The 20,194-nt window shown below is 38.2% G+C and overlaps 1 protein-coding gene and 1 long non-coding RNA gene across 4 annotated transcripts in view; one reads left to right on the top strand and one right to left on the bottom strand.

Annotated features, from left to right (window-relative positions):
• Window positions 1–20,194, bottom strand: part of dph1 (diphthamide biosynthesis 1) — a 115,945-nt gene that overhangs the window by 64,036 nt on the left and 31,715 nt on the right. For all 3 annotated transcript variants that reach the window (XR_476424.2, XM_007554349.2, XM_016672643.1), the window contains exons 4-6: window positions 9,622–9,743; window positions 5,893–6,047; window positions 623–744 (exon numbers count right to left, since the gene is read on the bottom strand). Coding sequence is in view for 2 of the 3 variants with exons in the window: in XM_007554349.2 (XP_007554411.1) it covers window positions 623–744; window positions 5,893–6,047; window positions 9,622–9,743 (399 nt within the window). In the remaining variant the exon portion in view is untranslated. The remainder of the gene's footprint in view (window positions 1–622; window positions 745–5,892; window positions 6,048–9,621; window positions 9,744–20,194) is intronic.
• LOC107836499 (uncharacterized) lies at window positions 2,375–20,042 on the top strand. The gene is made up of 3 exons (XR_001662410.1): window positions 2,375–2,457; window positions 10,067–10,070; window positions 20,031–20,042. It is a non-coding gene; the product is annotated as an uncharacterized LOC107836499 (long non-coding RNA).

The raw sequence follows: 20,194 nt of genomic DNA, 5'->3' as shown, positions 1-20,194 counted from the left end.
AGGTTGTTTTGCTGCTTTACTTCTGCAAATCTCTCTGTTCCTTTTTCCCCCAACCCTTTGAAATATCTTACCTACACACAGTTAAGTAAAGAAAACACACACACACACACGCACACGCATGCACACACACACACACTAGTCTAGTCTTTTAGAAGTCATGCAACAACTGGCTGGAAGTTATATTTTATCCACAGAAAATGAGATAACTTAAAATAGGCAATCACATGAGCTGCAACAAATGTGTAAACAAACTGAGATGTGCTGCGCAGTTTATCAATTCTCGCCATGCGCATGTCGCAGTAGGTGTCGCGCTTCGAAAAAAGCTCTTATTTAAAAAGTTGGAAAATTTGGCACGGACGTGGCTATGTTGCGGTTTTAAGACATCCAAAGCTGTCAAGCTACATCGAATTTGCAGATTTCCACAGTGAGAAGGTATTTTTAGCCTCCCGGGGGATCAGCATCTGGCTTCTCCTGGCTGCTTATGGAACACAGACAAACCTGGTTATCTCTGCCAACTACATTTTATGTGACTGGGAGTATTGTCACAGTGATTATGACTTAAATCACACGAGTGGGCATGGAACCGGCGAGAGGGGAAGACAGGAATAAGGAGGTTTCTTACATTATGGCATCGACGTGGCGATCCAAGCGTGGAGAGGTGCAGCCTAGAATTTCTCCCGGTGACAGAGGCCGACACTGGGGGACAAGCACATCATACTCTGGCCTCAGGGCTGCACTCACAGCCTGCAACATGAAGGGGAGGGGAGAGAATTTCCACATATTTATTCTAAGGGGGTGAGACAAGGGTCTGCAGGATTTTACTTTTGCAATTTTGATCACTTTTCCCCAAAGAAAGTTTTTTTTTTTTCCTTCCAGTGAAGTTAGGCACTAGATTCTGAACGATCAAAAAATTCCTGCATTTTTTTTTAAGATAAATCATATTTGAATGTTACACTTCGAGTAGATTTTTAAAATAGCCCCTTTTTTTATAATCAGTGTAGAGTAATTAGTGTAATTAATTACTGATTATTATAAAGATTTCTTTATGGAAAGGTCAAGAATTTAGTTTTCCAACTGATTAATGAAGTTTAAAATAACATTCCTTTTGTTCAGAACTTCTAAATGTATTATTTATAAGATCTGATTATAGATAATTCAAAAGTGAACAAAACATCAATAAAATATAAACATTCGTTACAGTGTTGGGTGATAAGATTTCAGTCTGCTCAGTTCTGAGCCGTTTCAGGGCCTTCTGTCACATTAAATCCAAATAAGTTACTTCCCTCAACTAAACATTTAAATGGCGGCAAATAGATACACAATTATACATCTGTACATCTTTTCAGAAAAAGCAGCCTACTGCAGTAATAAAACTGTTGTACATACCAGCAGCCATTGTACAGCGCATACAGTGGTAAAACGAGCCGAAGCCCAAGCTTGTGTTGCTAGGTGATGGGCTGGCCTTTGTTGGGGTTCCTAGGTGAAGGGCAGTGCCTGCTCATTTGTGACTCAGGGGGCGTTTACATGACAACAATCCAACAAAAACAGAAGTTTTGTTCTGTTTTTGTTGGATCGTTTACACGAAAACGTTCTAATTATGATCTGTGTTTACACAGTAACGGCACACATCAAAAACGTGTAATGCTCTCGCTGCGCCTAGTTGGTGCTAGGTTCTTTGAAACTGAGTGCGCATATGTTTAAAAAAAAGTTATACTTAAAGGCATGTGGATTCGTGTTTCCCTATCAGGTACCGTTCTCCCATAGACTGGGAGAAAACATGCATTGTGTGCGCCTGATTAGGGCGCATGCAGTTGGAAAAAGTGGGATAACTTTGCTGCAACACCTTGTTTGAGCTTTCACGGTGTCCGTAGCGGGCCCCAGACTGGAAGCTGTTTATTGCTTTTACCTTGGAATGGCCAACAGTCTGTTATTCCTATATAAATTTGATAAAATAGGAGCTCCTGCCCTTTCCATATCCATGTCCTCTGTCACCTTTTCCAGCAGTTAAAACAGTTTAATCCGTTGCTAACAAGTCGTAACCTGTTTTTCCGAGCCACCTTCAAACGCAACATTAACGCCGAGACGCTCGCGCTGGGTTTACACCTGTGAGGCAGCAAAGTAGACCTGCTGCTGCAAATCATGGCAGCAAACCAGCAAAACGTAAATAACTTTGCACAGTTTTTTCCCCAAACTAACCGACTGAGTTGAGTAAAGCTGTTGGATGCAGGTAATGATAGCTAAAAGACGACTAGCTAATATCAATACAGCACGTTAAGCTTGTTAACAAGCAGCCTGTATGCTATTGATGTTGTTGTCTATGTTCAGCTACGTAGACTCATTTTGCCCCCCCCAAAATAAGTCGATGCCCCCCCGTTAAACTCGTCTGGAGCCGGGGCTGGTCCGTAGTTCTCTAGATAAGAGGCTGAACAAGCAGCCATGTATTTTGCCACCTGGGCGGTGCGGAGCGGTGAAGAGACGCTGAGGGAACCGTATCTGATGGGGAAACGGTAACACCAGTATTGTGAGTAGTTTCTTCTTCTTCTGTGGATTGTAGGAAACAGCTATGTTTTGCGTCATACTATGCATGAGCTGGGGATTCTCTGGAAGAAAAGATCCGTTTTCTCGGTTTACACTACAACGGAAAACGGTACATTTCAGAAACATCGCACTCTGGAACCCGTTTTCAATCTGTGCCGTTGTCAGAGAAAACATTCGGTGGTTTCGTGTAAATGCGCACTACAAACGCAACAAAACTCTTCCGTTTTCCCCTGAAATCGTTGTCGTGTAAACGGGGCCTCAGCATTCAGGAGGTTTTTGAAACAGACACCAAAAAACATTAACTTATTGGGAGTGTTTTTTGTTGTTGTTGTTTTTTTTAAGCGCTTGGAATGTTTTTAGAAGCAGTAAAACCCAAATGGATGTACAAAAATGTGCAAAATGTGAATTTTGCATAATACGTCCCCTTTTAGGAGTATTTACCATTCATTTAAAAAAACATGGCTTCAATTAAGCTGAATTTACAACTAATTGCTTTCTACCTTTTGGCTGAAAAGAAAGCATAAATTAATGGAAAAGTTAGAGATATTGTATTATAATCTCCATTATATCTAAAATGAAATGAAATAGATTGAATCACTTCATTAGTCTTTCCTGAAAATTCATCATAGAAACTGTCTTTAGATCTAATAAAATCTACTGAAGAACAAACCATATAGGCATCCGTGCATAAGAAAAAACTACAATGATGCACGAAAGCCGCAGCAAAATAACAAAACATGCAATTTAGAATCACTCAGGAGTGTAGAGCGATATAAAAATAGTGCATTTTACATTAGCAAAAGCCCACAGCAGTGGTGAAGAACTCAGAAAATGAAAGCAGCAGAGCACATTATAGAACAGCGAGGCAGCAAGCCAGAGAGAGGGATGTTAAAGCTTAATACTATAACTGCTGCCACTGCTTATGTAAAGAGCAGTCCTGAGCATGATGCTGAACTGAGAGGCTTTCCGAGGTCATTGCGCCTTTCAAAGCAAAAATAACTGCTGCCAGATTTGACAAACCCACACTTGAACTGAGCTCAGAGGAGGGTTCATGAAAACCAGGCACCACAAAAAAAACAACAAAAAAAAACATACATATATTGTGCAAGGGTTGAGATGAATGTTTGTCTGTATATTTCTGCGGCACCAAAAAACCAAAAAAACAAAATAAAAATCAGAGAAGGATAAATACAGAAGTCAAAACTGTAACTCATGAGAGGACGAAAAATATAAATTGTGGAAGTCACCCTGGATGTTTTCCTGATACCATGACTGTATCATGTCTTGAAAAGTATTCAGATTAATTTCAGTTTACCTTACATGGATATTATTTGACAGTCCAGTAGAAAGTAGTGTAATATTGTGAACTGGAAGGAAAATAACATAGCAACATAGTGAATGGACTGCATTTCAATTCAACTCCCTTCATTCTTCTTTGCAAAATAACTGAAGATTCTCTTTTGGATTCAGGTTGTGAACTCTTGAAAAAAAAATTGATTTAAGCTCAGGATTTGTTTTGTTTTTCATCTCATTACCTAGTGGGAAGTTGTACCTCATGCCCAATCTGACACCTTTTGCTGCCTGTTGCAAGTTTGCTCAAATAATGTATCTCTTATATAGTAACTTCCGAAGTTTGGCTGGTCCTGCGACTTTTTATTATTATTTTTTAAAGGTTTTGTTGGCTCTAGTGGCCTTTATTTGAAAGTAGTTCGACAGGAAACAGGGTAATTAATGAAAGAAGGGGGAAGACATGCGGCAAACGTCACTAGGCCGGGAATCGAACCTGTGGCCACCGCCACGAGGACTAAGGCCTTATTACGTGGGTCGTGCTTTACCCCTATACCACCACAGCACCCCTGGTCCTGCAACTTTTAATCAGGTGCAACTTGGGTATGTTTTTTTTTTCCCCTTCATGGTATTTTTTGACTGATGTGTTAAATAATAATTCATACTGACATACATGAACCATGGAGTAAATATTACCATCTGCAGACAAGAGGAAAGCTAATCACAGGCTGGAAGCTAGACGACCACAGCTGGAGGTACGAGTCAACAGTTGGATACATAAACTTTAGAAAGTGTTGCTGGTGTTCTGATGATCTCACTTGTCAGATTAGAAATAGCTACGTCTATCTGATGGTGCTATTCTTAGCGACTGCTAGACACCTGTTAAGGCTTTTGAATGGTCCAGTTATGTCTCCATGCACTCGTAGTTGTCAAGGAGATGAATATAAATGATTTTGCAGACAAATAAATTATTTCATACAACCCAAGTTCCTCTCTATCATTGCGGATTTACACTGCATGCGTCTCCACTCCGCTGCGCTGCGTTACACACTTCGCTGACGGAGAGCAGCTGTTCCTGCTCACCTTGATTAGAGAAGGACATCGAGGTTCAGAAAGAGCCAGAAGACTTCTGAGCTAAAGTCGATTGTTTCCACGAGTTCATTGAAAAGCAGTTGAACAAAGTTTCACTGAATCATATCATTAACATGAACAAGATTCAATCACATTTGACAATTTCTGAATAATTTCAACTTGTACTCTAGTGGATCTTGTATAAACTTATGCACTTGATAATTTGTCTTCTGTTCATTTTTTGTGACAAATTTAATAGAATATTTATTTTCAGAATTTGAACCAAGTGAAGCCAAAATTATGTCGTTAGAGGAGTTCTGGATATTTGTCTTAAATGCAAAATGTATGTTTTGTTGTTTGTTTTTGGTTTTTTAAGTTTTTGCTTAATTAGTGCTCTGAATATGTTGTTCTTTCAGCAAACAGCCTAATTGGTTACTTAATGTGTTGATAATTATTTCAACAATCAGTTAATCAGAATTAATCAGCCTCACATACAGTATATTTCTACATGTGTAACTCAATCTATCTTCCCATCATCTCTGGGAACTTCCCTGCTTTTCATTTGCTTTTATTTTGTCCATGCAAATCATAGTTCCATGGTGCTGCCACCTCCGTGTTTCGCAATGCGGATGGTGGGTTCAAGCTGATGTGCAGTCTTAGTTTTACACTACATGTAAAACACTATTTATTAAGTAAGTGACTTATGAAGGTAATTGCACTGGATTTTATTAAAGTGTATCAGAGTAAGTGGCAGTTGGATACTTTTATTCAGACTTTTATAAAAAAAATGTGTGTGTGTGTGTGTGTGTATATATATATATTCCCTCTCTTAAGCGTCTAAGTGTTTAATACCTTCTGTGCGGTTTATGTTGTTGCATAAACTCGCAATAAAGCACAATCAATTTTCTGGTTCTGACATGACAGAATATGACAAAGAATGAACACATCTGCAAAGCACTGCAGCTAAAAATGAGAACAATAGCCTTGGTCGATTACCTGCAATGCTGCAACAAACTGAATGGTGCTGACAAGTGCCAGGGATTGTCCAGGATGGAAGTTGAACTTCACTGTGTCCAGGAAGTGTGCATTGTCCATCTGGATATCCACAAACACATACAGCATCTTGATCCCCGCGGTGGAGTCTATGGGGACTGCAGGGAGGTGGAGACAAACAAACAAAAAAAGGAAAGAGGAGACAGATGAATAATTCACTCTTCTGTCAGATGAATCGGCAACATATACACAGCTGATGGCGCCCGAAACATTAAAGCCTTTAACATGTTCAGACGTCGAGCTACACAGGATCTATGAAGGCGCATTTATAGCTCACAGCTGGCGTCTGCGGGGTATAATTGAAAATCATTCCCATCAAGTTGCCAACTCATGCAGGAACTGATGCAAAGACCTCAATTATTTAGGGAAGTAGAGGGACACATGTGATTGCTATTAATGCTATTAATTTCATAGGCCATTTACCACGCACTTGGGCTTAGAAGGCGTTGCTAGAGACGTGCAGAAGAAGAAGAAGTTGTTGCTGAGTGAAGATGGCAAGAGTCCAGGACAGGAAGGGCAAAAAAGGAGTGAGGGACGCATAAAACAAAAGAATTACCAATTGTTTTGACAAAAACTATTATTCATCATTTTATTTCACGTAATATGCTCATCGGGAGCAAGAGGACATCTTGTTTTAATTGAATAAATGGTCCATTAAGGTGAAAATTTCAAGATTGCAGGAGGTTCCTTAATGTCCCACATTAAACAACTCATGAGCAAAGAAAGATACGTGAATTCAGAAAGCACACAGACATCCAAACCTTTTTCTTCACAGGAGACTGAAAGCAGACAGGAATGAAACAAGAGTGAATAAATGAGGAAATCCCAACAGAAATATGCTGAAGAAGACCAAATTAATTCAGAGAGAGGGAGATTTCATAGACTGCTAAAGGAAGTTCAAATAGTTTGCCGCACAAGGCAGAAGTGGAAAAAGTAAAAATGATCCAGAGTGTGAGAGAGGTGGGGTTGTAAAATTAACTGGATAGAGAAAGAATTAGCGACTCCACATTTGATCCAGGAAGTATAAGGTATGGATATTGATGGGTATTAGAAGCAGCTTGATTTGGCTACAGGGCCCAAGGAGGTAAAACTAAGACTAAAAGTGTTGCGCACGACGAGTAAACCTCTGAGCTGAGACTACCATCTGTCCGTTGCTTGTTTATCGGTACTGCCAAACAGTAAAAGGGCAGAGCAAAGCGACATCGATCTGTGTTCACATTACCACGGCGGTCTGAGTGCACTTAGGTGCCGCAATTAGAGAAACAGTCAATGAGACAGACAGGACTCACTGCACAATCACTGGGTTTTATTCTCATGTGTTATAGCAATAAGGCCTATTAGCACAGCTCCTTATTAAACAACAGCATAAAAACAAACAAACATGTAAACAGCTATGTGGGCAAATTTATTAAAAAGTAAATGTTGATAATGGAACATGGGTTCATCAACAAACAGATACAAGATTCATTTGTTAAAAGTGAGCATATAGGCAATCTTCTAACAAGTGTTTGATCTTAATGGACATGAGCAATTATGACACAAAGTAAAGATAGTTGACGTCATATTAAAGTTTTAACTAAATGAAGTTATCTAAAACAATTTACCAAATAGATTTTAAAACAGAATCTAAAACAGAATTTACATCTAAAAAATTGTTTGTCAAATGTTTATTGGGCAGAAAAAAATAACTTTCTACAAAGTAACAAGTGTAAAATAAGATTTCTTTTGTAACCATCTGCTCAGGTAGCAAGACAGTAGGTATAGAACTAGATATACAATACTAGATACACAATACCACTTAATCAATATTCTTTTTGCATCTACTAAAGCTGGTGAGTGAGAAAAAGCTTAATATTAGCAAAGTCAAAACATCTTTGGCATTGCACTGCAAAATCACAAAATCGTACCAAGTATTTTTGATACATAGTAGTCAAAATATTGTTTACACTTGAAATAATAAAAAACCTAACTTACAAGTAACTTTCCAGCAAGAGAAATTAGTAACTCCTTAATATTGATTAAAAAAGTACTACTTTTACAGGCAGATTATTTCACTTATAACGTGAGAAAAAAATGCTTTGTTTTAAGTGAAATAATCTGCCAATAGAACAAATACTTTTTAATCTATACTAAGGAATTACTGACTTAAAACAAGCTCTTATACCTTGCTGAAATTATAGTTGAAAGTTAGTTTTGTCTTATTTCAAGTGCACCGAGTAATTTGCACTAGAAACTAGACATACATACTTGGTAACATTTTGTGTTTTTGATGGTGATACTCTTTTTCCAATGTCTTTTTTGTTGTTGTTGTGCAAGACTGTACAAACTTTAATCTCAACAAAAATAAATAGATAACTGCACTATCACAGTGAGTCTGCATCATGTCTGTCAGTGAAAGAGATAACCAAGAGTTAAACCTGAGCAGATCTGATTTAACTGCAAGTGAATGCTGAGGGGAGAGGTGTGGAGCGATCTGCATATTTATAGATCCATCCCTACTCTAAAGGAGGTTAAGGTGTACAGTTACATCTGAGCTGTTTTAACACATGGACACATTTGTTTTAAACCGATGGGAAAAAGCATCTAAATATATTGCTCAGATGAACTGTAGAATATCTGATTTGTTTTAATCAAGTCACATTGATTTTGGATGCCTAGTTCTAAGGTACTCTCTGACAATGGTACTTAAGAGGATGGGATAAATTATATATTTAAAAGGAAAAAAACACTGCAGAGAAAATGAAAGGAACACAGAGGAGACAGTAGCTCTGAGTCACTCTGAGGCCCGAGTCTTTCATCTTTCACAGGTGGTTGAAATCTTAGGAAACAGTGCAAATGATGTCTCATGGCTGAGAGATGAAGGCTAAGATCACAGACAGAAAGATGGCCATAAACAAAAATGTTCTGGCAATTTCTTCTCGTCTAACTTAACCCTGAAACTGACTTTAAAAACTTCAACTTTGTTGCTTTTAAGCAGATTCATTGATGTGCGACTGTCCCCCACTCCCTAGAAATAAAAATATCAGCACTAACCATCATTTCGCTACAATTGATGAATAACGGCCAAACTAACAAAAACAGGGGAGGAAAAAACATTTCCTTTGTTTTCAGTCACATTAAGATTCTGTTGGTCATTTCTGGTATTTTGCCGAGGTGAGCTTGTTCTGGCAGATATGTATCAAAATTATTGATTTAACATTTCTTCCCACGTGTAAAAGACAGACAGACAGTGAGGTGAGACGCGTGAAGGTCCTGCGGAAATGCTTGAGGTTTCCAAAGGACAGCGCTGGTGTGTTTTCAACTGATGTGAATGTGATGCTGCAAAGACCCGCTGGGTCTTCAGTTGTCTACTACAAGTTGTTGGTCTTCAAAATAAAATCCTGACAAAACACATTGAAATAAGTTGTTGCAACTCGACAAATTGCCGAAAATTCTAAGCGCTGTAATTACATTTGCAAGGTTTACATGGTTCTAATTATCTACATTTTCCTTTCATCAATAACTCCTGTCAATCTCTGTCATTTTTTTTATGTCCATGTGGGCTACATGTTTTTTTCCAGGTAGCTCACTGACTGTAGGTGGGTAACCTTGGTGTTTTTTTCTTTTTTTCTTTAGGCATTCAGAGCAATAAAGAACCAGACAAACATGTACAAGGGAGATAAAGAACCATACTCAGACAGCTGTGACCATAGTGAACCATGAAATCTGCTCCCAGGGCACGGGCAGTGAAGTCGTCCACGCAGCAGGCACCGTACGTCACGTCCCCCATTATGATGGTGTCCGCCTCCGTGAATCTGTGAAACACAGAAGCAATAATCAGCGCAGTCACAGACCATGTGTGCCTCGCCTTGATTCATTCTATGGGGATCGATGCGCATGCCATGCGAGGCACTGTGTGATTATGGAAAAGCTGAGGTACGTCAATTCCTTTGTTGGAGCAGCAGGCTAAACCACAACTCATCGAGTCTGACGATTTTGCTGATCAATGGCTGACTCAAAACGAGAGGTTTACAGACAGAGCTGCTTTGTGGCTTCATGACCAGCCAATAATGGCCAAAACGTAGCATAACAGCACTGATATATGAAGGTTACTCATCAGTTGAGGTTACTAAGTTAGGTAAGTGAAAAGAAACAAAGGTAGAGTTAGGATGTTTTTTTAACGTTTTTTGGATTTATTAAGTGGAACTATATGAGGGTGTTTTCAGTGTTAGACTCCAGCCATGAAGGACTTACTACAGGAGGAAAGTATAAGGACTATTTATCCCAAAATCCACTTCAGTGGGAAGAGGAGGAGTTTCAGGAAATAAACTTTGTGATGTCATGGAAGTTTAAAACAAAGGTCTGAGACAACACCTGTCCACTTTATGTAGCACTGCTACATTGGAGAGGACAAAAAGAGCGCTACCTGGAAGCGACTGTGTTGTATTGTATAAACCGGCCAAAGGAATTAACCTTGATCCTGGCTTTACTCAGAAATCTGCAGAAGGTACCTTATAATTACAGGTTCTCCAAAACTTGCTGTTGATGACCCGACACTGGGTGGTGCAAATTGATGAGATGCAGCTTCACTGAGTCTGCCAGCCAAATGCAGCTAATGCAGGGCTGAGAACAGCAGGCCTGCCACACAACACACTACAAGCAGGTATCTGTAATTTGAAAAATGGCATTTAGTAGTGTAGCACACTAGTAGCTGCTAGAATAAGATTTAATATTTTCAGCTATTTTAAATTGCCAAAATCAAGTCAAATAGGAGGTGTGTCTGGCTAGCTGCTGGCTTTCCATTGATCTAGAGATTTCTTCACTTTTCTGTAAACTGACTGAAATGCGACGTTACATGACTACAGGCAACAGTAGTCATGTGACGTCAGTGATAGCCATTGTTTTTAGCCCTACCTTGTTGAACACTTGTTAATGAAAAACATGCTATTGTGAGTAAAAAAACTCAAAGTTTGCTTCGTTTCACCATCAGTGGGGCAAAGTAAGAGACATGTACATGGTATATTTAGGCTGCTAGAGAGTGAGAGAGAACAAGACTTAATGCAAGGTATTTGTCATGGTAGCTGTGCTAACCATGCTAATAGCTAAATTACAATGATATGGCTAGTTTTAAAGCCAACATACTTTTAAGTATGCAAAGCGTTGTAGCCTCTGCTACCAGTTAAAGAAAAAACAATGACCTAGATTGACTTTTATTATTGATTCATAAATCTAAATCATGAATGATGATTATGAGCACACAGAAGCATTACAAAAAACAGGTTTTGGATATCAGCACAATCAGTTGATCTCTAATAACAAATTACTTTATAGAACCTCACTTAAATTTGAACTATCCCTTTAAAGTTATTCAAGTTTATATGCTTTTTAATCCCATCTATGGCCTGGATTCTTTGCTAATCTGCCTGGAAACAAGAAAAAAAAACTGCTTCAACTACAGTTTGCTTGAAGAAAATAAGCCATTCAGGGTAAATCCTCCCAAGCACAAGTAGGTTATGAAAGTGTAACACAAATCATGTGGACCTAATGTTCCAGTTTAAAGTAATAGAGGAGAGAAAAAATAAGCTTCTTGTGAGGATAACTAACAAATTAAACATGCATCTATGGGCCCAAAATTCTTTGAAAGAACAACAGGATGCATTACTGAGAAAACAAGCATTTACTTTTATAGCCCTTTATGGGCAAATTAATGTAAGTAAAGTCATTAAGGCTAAGTAAAATGAATAAAATTCGAGTGGAACAAAGAACAAGTAAACGAACCATTTGAAAGAGAGGACAGAGCTGCAGGAGAGGGGGTAGTTGCAAAAAAAGGTGGTTCATGCCAGGTACTTGTGGTTTAAGTTTGACAGATTCAGGCTAGACAGAAAGCGGGGAGAACAGAGAAGAGACAGAAGGCTTAGGAAGTGATAAACAGACACGGCTGCATACAGAACAGCATCTGTTCCAGCCAACAGAATCTTCGTAATGCGTCTCCTGCTGCACAAGCTTTCAACCTCCATCCACTCAGTTTATTCCCCGGTTCTGGCCTCTGTGAAGGACCTCAGACAGAGTTTCTATTAAGCCTTTCCACCTTTGTTTTCTGTGATAAAAACTCCAGGTGGGGCTCTCTTTCGCTGGGTTCCTCCTACCCACCCCCAGCAATCGGCCCCTTTCCTATACAAGTTGTTTGTTTTTCTCCCTCTCCTACCATTTCCCAGTCCGGTCTACTCTAATGGTCGATCTCAAGTGAAGAGTGGCGCAGGCCAGCTGAGCCCAGCAAAAATCAGAACCAGCAATTTGTCTGGCAAATAAATATTTGCCTTTGATGGTTTGAATCAATTACCCTCTCTGATGTTAAGATTCAGACTTTGTTTGCATCCGCGTGATTGTACTGTGAGCCAACAGCTGGCACATGTTGATGGTTTGCATGCTATTGTTTACATCTAGGAATTTCGCAAATTTTGGAGATGTCGGTATTATTGATTTAGTGCCATGCTCTACGGCAAAGGGAGAAATAACGCAGAAAAAGAAGACATTTTAGAGCAACTCAAAACCACTCGTATTCTTTTTTTTTTATTTTTTTTAATCGCTCTCTGTGTCGGCCTTATGCTACACTCAGACCTATTGCCATAGCAACTAGCAAACAGCAGCTCCAACAGTGTATCAGGATTCAACACCAGAAAACACGCAAACATTTCCCACACAAAGAACAGAACATTCAGTCCATTACATTGTTATGTTTTCAGGCTTTTTTATAAGGCATATTTATTTTGCGATTATTAATAAGCAATATTCTGAACACAGCAGTGATCGATTGATTAGTTAATTTAGACACCTGCTCTACTGATGATCTTTCAGAGTTGGTGTGTGCATCCCCCCGTTTTTTTTTTCTGAACTGAAACACACCGAATTCCACAGCACAACTACATGTTAAGATTGTCAAAGTCAAGCTAGCATAACTGACCTACTACCCTTCCTCTTGCTATTTTTCTTTTTGATTAAAATTTGGCACTGAAACCCTTGGACCTTCTTATTTAGTTGTCAGTCTGACAATTAGTAGCAAAATATTGTGTCCTTTTTTCTTTTATATATCATGTCTACATTTAAGAATTAGCGTAATATAACAATTTGACAGCTAACCAATGCTAGTCATAGTTGGTAAGCAGTTTATTGCCCTCCAGCAGGAAGTTGGAGGGAGGGATTTTGCGTGTAACATCTCATTGTAGTAACGGGTAGGTCCAGAGGTCTGTGGACGTTCATAGAAGTTTTTCAATTCATTGTGGTTGCTGTTTTTCGTTCAACAGAGTCTGCTGACTTTGTTTAGAAATGAATAAATGGGTATCCACCCTACAGCTAAAAATACACCGCATGCCCACCGGGGGGTGGGGGGATGGGGAATGCAATCCACTGCAGACCATGAAAAGCCATCTACAATGCAAAACACAGCACTACAGAAGATCATTGTATCTAATCAGCCATCTATCTGCCAAAAACATCATTATCACACTACCTCCACTGGCACTGCAAAGCATATCTAGTTATTTCCAGGGTGACATTTTATGGTAATAAATGCTAAGGATCTGAGTAAGAGGCCGATATGAGAGGTGCGATTCTACTGGGACGTAGGCACAGTAATTACTGGGCGATGCATACTCCCATATCTCACTGGGAGAAAGGAAAAGCGGCAAGATGGCTGATATGGTAAAGGAGGCTGTTAATAAAATCCAGATTTCCATAGCTCCATTTTAAAATAGAACATACAATGGAACAGGTTGGCACATATAAAGAAGGCTGTCCTATATCACTACTAATCTGCATATAGTTCAACTCCTAAAGAGCCCAATCTCGACATTTTAGTTTGCACTTATCTGTTGTGCCGGTTGCGTTCTCCTATCACGTCGTATATTTGCACAGTTGTACTCTGCTCAGCCTTTCCAGCGGAAATGTCATTAAGATCTAATTAAGATGTCAGAGAAGCTTGTGAAGTCCGAAACAGCCCTTGTTAATTAGCTCTTTAGCATACAATTTGAAACGTGTGAGAAATTATCCTCCGATTAAAATCTTTTCAATAATAATAATAATAATAAAAAAACTGTACTGGTATCTGGCTGTCACAAACAGAACTACATGTCAACAACCGGGCTGTAAAATATGTTTACACGTGCCCACACAAACACAGGCTGTGTATTTACGAAAGCTGATTGTATCACTTTTGTATCAACAGGTTAAGCTGCTATATTTTTCATAAATAGCATTTCATTTAACTGCATTCCAGTTCTAGAGAAAACATCAAAGTGAGCTAATGTTTCCGCTCTGTCCTCCAGAGATGATATTCTTTTTTCTGATTTTGACAGGAATTCCTTCAGATGTCACCATAAAAGAGAAAGTTGTTTGGTAATAATGTCTTACAGCTCAGAGATACTGCAGCAGACAAAGAAAATAAAAGAAAAAAAAAAAGAAAGAAAAAAAGCAAATCTGCCTCTGAAGCATCCCATTAGCACGCACAAAGACGTTCTGTCACTAAAGGCACTTTTCTTTTGATGGAAATACCTAGACTGAATTAAGAAAACAGGCTTCCTCCATCTGCCTGAATAGTTTGTTTATTTAACATTGGAGTAATTTGTGATATGAGATGTTGCAAGTGATATGAGGGGGTTAGCAAATGTTCCCCAGAGGTGCCAGTTCTTCTCTCTTGCCGGCTGATCTCCACTTTCTCAGGGGTTTCCTCGGTGCATTATAAGCCTGGCGGGCCACCAGGCTTTACTTGCGCCCCCACCGGGCTAACCATTGTTTGTTTATAATAGTTTTTTTTTTAAACACCAGTAACAGTGATAGCAGAGACAGATTAAAGAGTTTATTTGGTGAGAAGCACAATGGCAACATAGTGTTGGAAAAATTTTCATCATTTCATGTTTTCTACTAAGAGTCAATTGCATTTATTGCATTTATTGGTCACATTGATTTATCATTTACTCAAACCTTTTATTTCTAGACGTAGTATCGTTTCAGAATAACATAGTGACGGATGAAGTGAGATTTCCACATTGCAGAGTTTATAGTTTGTAGAAAGACTAAACACTGCCCATCTTTACCTGTCTACACGGTGTTGGGGAGTTGAAGAGAAAGAGGCAAGAGGACTAAAGTATCTAAGGACAGGTGCAAAGATCCAATAAAATCAGGAGATGAATGCATAAACAAGACAACTATTTGCTGTCCAGCCTAAAGATCTTGCCTTTAATAAAGTTCTTAAGTTTATACGAAGACAATAGAAGAAGTTGGAATGTCCTATCATCGTCAAAACCAAAACTAAGTTACTGCTGGGTAAACTGGTTTCTGCCCTGGCACCCTCTTTCAGATCTTGTTTTTATTATTATTATTTCTTTTATAGCTGTTCTCTGTCTATTTTTTATCCTGCTGTCGAGTTTGACATTAGGAGTTATAGCCATGGTGTTACTCTAACACCATCCATGAGTGTGATGCTGCTTGGACGTCTGCTCTCGCTGTATTCATGCAGAGAATAAAAAGCAGAGGTGATTGAGCCCACCCCTGGTGAACAACAACAGAGATGGAAAATGGAAGAAAGATTTTGGTTTTCAACTGTGGGACGCTTATGGAATCAAGAAAGAAGATCAATGTCCAACAAACAAACCCTTTCAACACACCGTGTGAGCTGGGTGCATGTCAGATTAGTTTGTTGGAAAAGCCAGTCAAATACCTCTTCAAGGGCCATAACGACTGCACTACGCGATGCTCACTAAGAACAGATCAAATGGAAAAGACAGAATAACACAAAGGATCCTCTTAAAGAAAAAACCGTAATGTTTGGAGCAGAAATGCTAATTTACAACGCTTTCTTTAAAATACTCCAAAGGGGACTTTAAAAATACTCAAAATACTTTCCGTGACAAACTATAATCAATTGCCTTATGAACATAGGATTTATTTGGTAGGGACAATGCCCAATAATTAACATTTCTGTAGATGGCTATTAATAGACAAATTTTGTCTATTAGTACAAAATTAAATACTATAAATCCAAAACAAGGAAACTACAACACAATTATTATAAAAAGTATAAGTAGTAACTATAAGTGATACTAACATGGCTTAGCGAACTGAACTGATTAAAAAGTAATAGATTAGTGATAATGTGAATATAAAAAATAGCACTGAAAAAGACATAAGATCAAAGCTCCTCAAAACCATAAAAACCATAAAGAAGTTACTGTTAACAACTGAAAAAAAATGTTTCTTATTAGGTCTAGCTTAAACAAAAAACACACTCACGCCATTCACCTTCACTGCTCATCATCCTCACGTTTCACTAAATGAGCTGATGATTATTTACTATTCAGAGCAAATATGGCAACTGAGGAGCGAACGCACACCGGCTGACATCGTGACAACATTGACATAGCTCAAAACCTACTCCAACATAAAATTAGTTGGGTCGTTGCTAAAAGAAAATTCATCCCTCATCAGTTGGTGTTTATTACTTTTTAATGACCTTAATTTTGGATAATTTCATTTACTACCTTTTAATACCTTTTACAACCCTTCAGACACCTTGCTTAATGCTCCCTCATTGCCCTAGCCGAGTGTGAAGACCGTCTCTGAATGCAGAGGATCTGACAAACCAAATACATGACAGTCAATCTAATTTGTCCCCGTTTTTTCCTCCTGCACTGATACAAGTTGTGTTGCAAGTTTCTGTAAGATCAACACTGCCATTCTCGTTTAACCGTCTCTTCTTCAAAGAGGTTTTCCTCTTTTCTAAGAGAGATCTCATCGAGTTTTCTTTTAAGTTTCTGTTAGTAAACACAGCACAATTTTTTTTTTTTATAAGGCTTCTCCAAAGTTATGATAGTTGGAGTACAGCGGAGAGAAAGCTTAAAAACAGTTTGATTATCAGTGGTGAGATGCTTAGCCAAAACTCACTGGTATTTGCGGTTTCTTGAAAACTTCCTGAAACATTGGAATCAAATACTCTCTTTTCATCATCATAGCTCGCAGAGTTAAGCATGTGAAAAGCTGCCAGGCGGTAAATTGAGGAAGGAAAAAAGGTAAGGGGAAGGGTTTTATAGGATTTATAACACAAGACTTGAGGAAAGCGACAAAATAAAACCAATAATAATAATGGTTTTATCTCAGAGAGGTAGTGTGTTCATTTAAACCATAAAACTAAATACCAGGATTGAAAATACAATTTTATTTAAGTCAAAGGTGTTGGTGGAATAGGGAAGAACGAGGTTGGTTGTCTCTCACTTTTGACTTCATCTCTCAAATTGCTTAGTTGATTCCATTTTAATGTGAAATGGACGCCTACAGTGTCAGCTTGTCATAGAGTGAAGTTATACTTCTCAGGATCCAAGTATAACAAAAAGAGAATTCCATCTTCATCTGAAGATGGCTATTTCTGTATGCAAGTTTGCAAACAGAGAGACCAAAATAAATATGAAGCATTGAGGATGTATTTTTCATTTAATTAAAAGCTAATTTTAATTAGAATTCTGATATATTCTGAATACCAAGTGGGTGAAATTCCTCTACAACAACCACTGGTGGACAAATTTTACAGCAGTGTTCAGTATTTTACACAAAGCACTTTGCCTAAAATCATTCTGACAGAAATATTCAGCAGGGTCACATGTGAAAAGCAGTGGCAGCTCTAGACCAAGTTTACTAGGAGGATCTGTGTCTTATTGGGCACAGAACAAAAAGGAAATAAACAAAAACATAAACGGGGAAAAAAAGACAATATTATTGCTCAATATATTAAGTCCACAACAATAATGCTGCACAATATGGCTGAAAAATATATCCTGATCAGTCGATATCAATAATTATTGATAGGGTTTTTTATTTTATATTTTACATATCTACCCAACTTGTCACATGACCTTTCCCATTTTATTCACAGCTTTCACTTCACACAGCAGCTATGAGGCATGGTGGCGAAACCTGAAGCTGCTGCTACGCAAGTTATTCAACTGGTTGTTGCTAGGTAACCAAAGAGGAAGCTAGTTTAGCTGGCCCGTGACAGGTTGGACAGCCAAGCCTTTCCATATTCTATCAGACGTATTATCTATTGGCAATGATCACCCAATGGTAATTTTACTAGCTCACAATTAAGTTGTGTTAAGCTACCTATAGCTCTCCCTTTAAACTTAAACGGTAAGTGTTTTTTTTTTTTGTTTTTTTTTTATTAAATCACTGTAAAAGCTTTAGAAGAGAAAAGTAGGAAAATATAAGTTAGTTTGGTGTGAAATAAAGGAAAAAATCCTAACAGTTCTCTCACCTCAATTTCTTGTATCAAATGACTGATATCATGTCATAAATCTCTAACCATTTTTGGAAATTTCCACACCAACATTCTTCAATAGTTCCCTTCAGTTTTGATTTGCTAAATCAAACCTGAAAAACAACCAACTCTGATCGCAAACTCAGTTTTACTCATAATTGAAAATAAAAATATCCAAGTAAACTGCTGCAACAAGAGCCAACGAGAATAAGCAAGACGGCCCTATAGAACAGGGCACTGTGGGACATACATTATGGAGTGGAGATTAGTCTATTTAATGTTTCCTTCAAGCAACCAAATTGCAGGAGATGCTCAATATGTATTATGCGGCCCAACTAATTGGAGTTTATGAAGACAAATATGAAGACATTAAGGTGAGAGGGTGCAACCACTGAAAACAATCCATTCATATACATCACTTCTGTAGCTTTCCCCTTATCATTCTTGAATTGTGACTGCATTCCCACATCACATCACCCTTGTTAATGAAGTAATATTTCATCCTATAAAAAGTAATGTAATATACATATGACATGCATAATATGCCCTGGACTCTGAAACACCATCAAGCTGAGTTACGAATTTTAAATGGATTTTAGAAGAGCTTTTTTTATAGCTTTGCAAAAGAATCTGTTCATATCTCATCATATTTCCTTCAAATAGGGGGTTAAGGAGTAAAAGACATAAGTCATTCTTTTTGATTGCTTGGTCATGCCCCTAGCTGAAGGTTTAATTACTGAGCTAACTGTGGAAAAAAAATTATATATTGTTCAAGAATTTAACACAGAGCACCCCTCCCCTGCTCCTCCTTCAGTCTGTCCCTTCAGACTAGTGGCAGCAACAATTAAACACATGTCGCTTAAAAACTTATCATAAAACTAATAAAAAACTCATCATAAAGTCTACCCCTCAACAATGTTTCATAGTGAAACTGTTGTGATGACGATCTGAATAGGGAATGTCAGAAACAGTAGGGGCTTCTTAAAGGGGCGGTATTATGTGTTCCAGACATATAGAGTCTTTTTATAGCACAATCAAGAAACTGTTATCTTCAGTAACTGTAAAAATGCTGTACATATCAAACATGAGTTAAAAAATGTTTGAAATTGGGTTTAATTGTTTGAATGTTCCCTAGATGTATTGCTACTTAAATAAAAGATCAATTAAAGGATCTTTAAATATCTTTACCAGGTGTGTCGATAAATGTGACTGGTGCCATTTTATCATTAAAACTTTGGTATGTAACTTTTATTAAAGAATATTTGTTGACATGGTCACTATGTTGTGACAAAATGGTATAAGAAAAATAATCTGTGAAATAAATTGAGCTCTTCAGCCTTCTCACAGTGCTAACTAGAATCAAACAGAGCTAACCTTAGCACTGTCAATCATTCCTGTGTGTGGTGCTACTCACCCCACCCTTAAAGCTGTCTAGTATGCTGCAGCTAGCACAGCCTGTCATGAATGCAAAAGCTAGCTAGCATGGCCACTGATGACAGTGGATAAACGGTTTTCCTGGAACAATGAGTTGTTTTTCCGCCACTAGAACATTTAGCTGCACGTACATAAGTGTGACTGACAGTGCTAAGACCCGCCTTCTGGCTCTGATTGGTTGCTTCTCCATTGGGAGCGGTACATTTCCTCAGACACCAATAGTGGCTCAGGGAAGAGATTGATATTTTCACAGATCATCTCTGTCATACTGCTATGACAGTTCTAACAATGATGTAAAAATAAAATCTGTCTTTTTTTTTTGTTTTTTTCATAAAAGTAACATACAAAACACAGCTAAATATATCAACAGAGGCAAGGGAAATGCTTATTTTCATTAAATGCATTGGTCAGAGGAAGGCTGCACTAAATAATAGAAAATTTCTGACTGTTGTCAGGAACACTTCTGCATAAAATCCAATAACAGAAGTGGCAGACTGGCTTCACAGGCAACAAACAGACAAGCAGGTTAGCAGA

This window comes from Poecilia formosa, unplaced genomic scaffold (genome assembly GCF_000485575.1).
Source record: "Poecilia formosa unplaced genomic scaffold, Poecilia_formosa-5.1.2 Scaffold63, whole genome shotgun sequence".
Classification (NCBI taxonomy): Eukaryota; Metazoa; Chordata; class Actinopteri; order Cyprinodontiformes; family Poeciliidae; genus Poecilia; species Poecilia formosa.
This window is presented reverse-complemented; position numbering and strand designations above follow the sequence as displayed.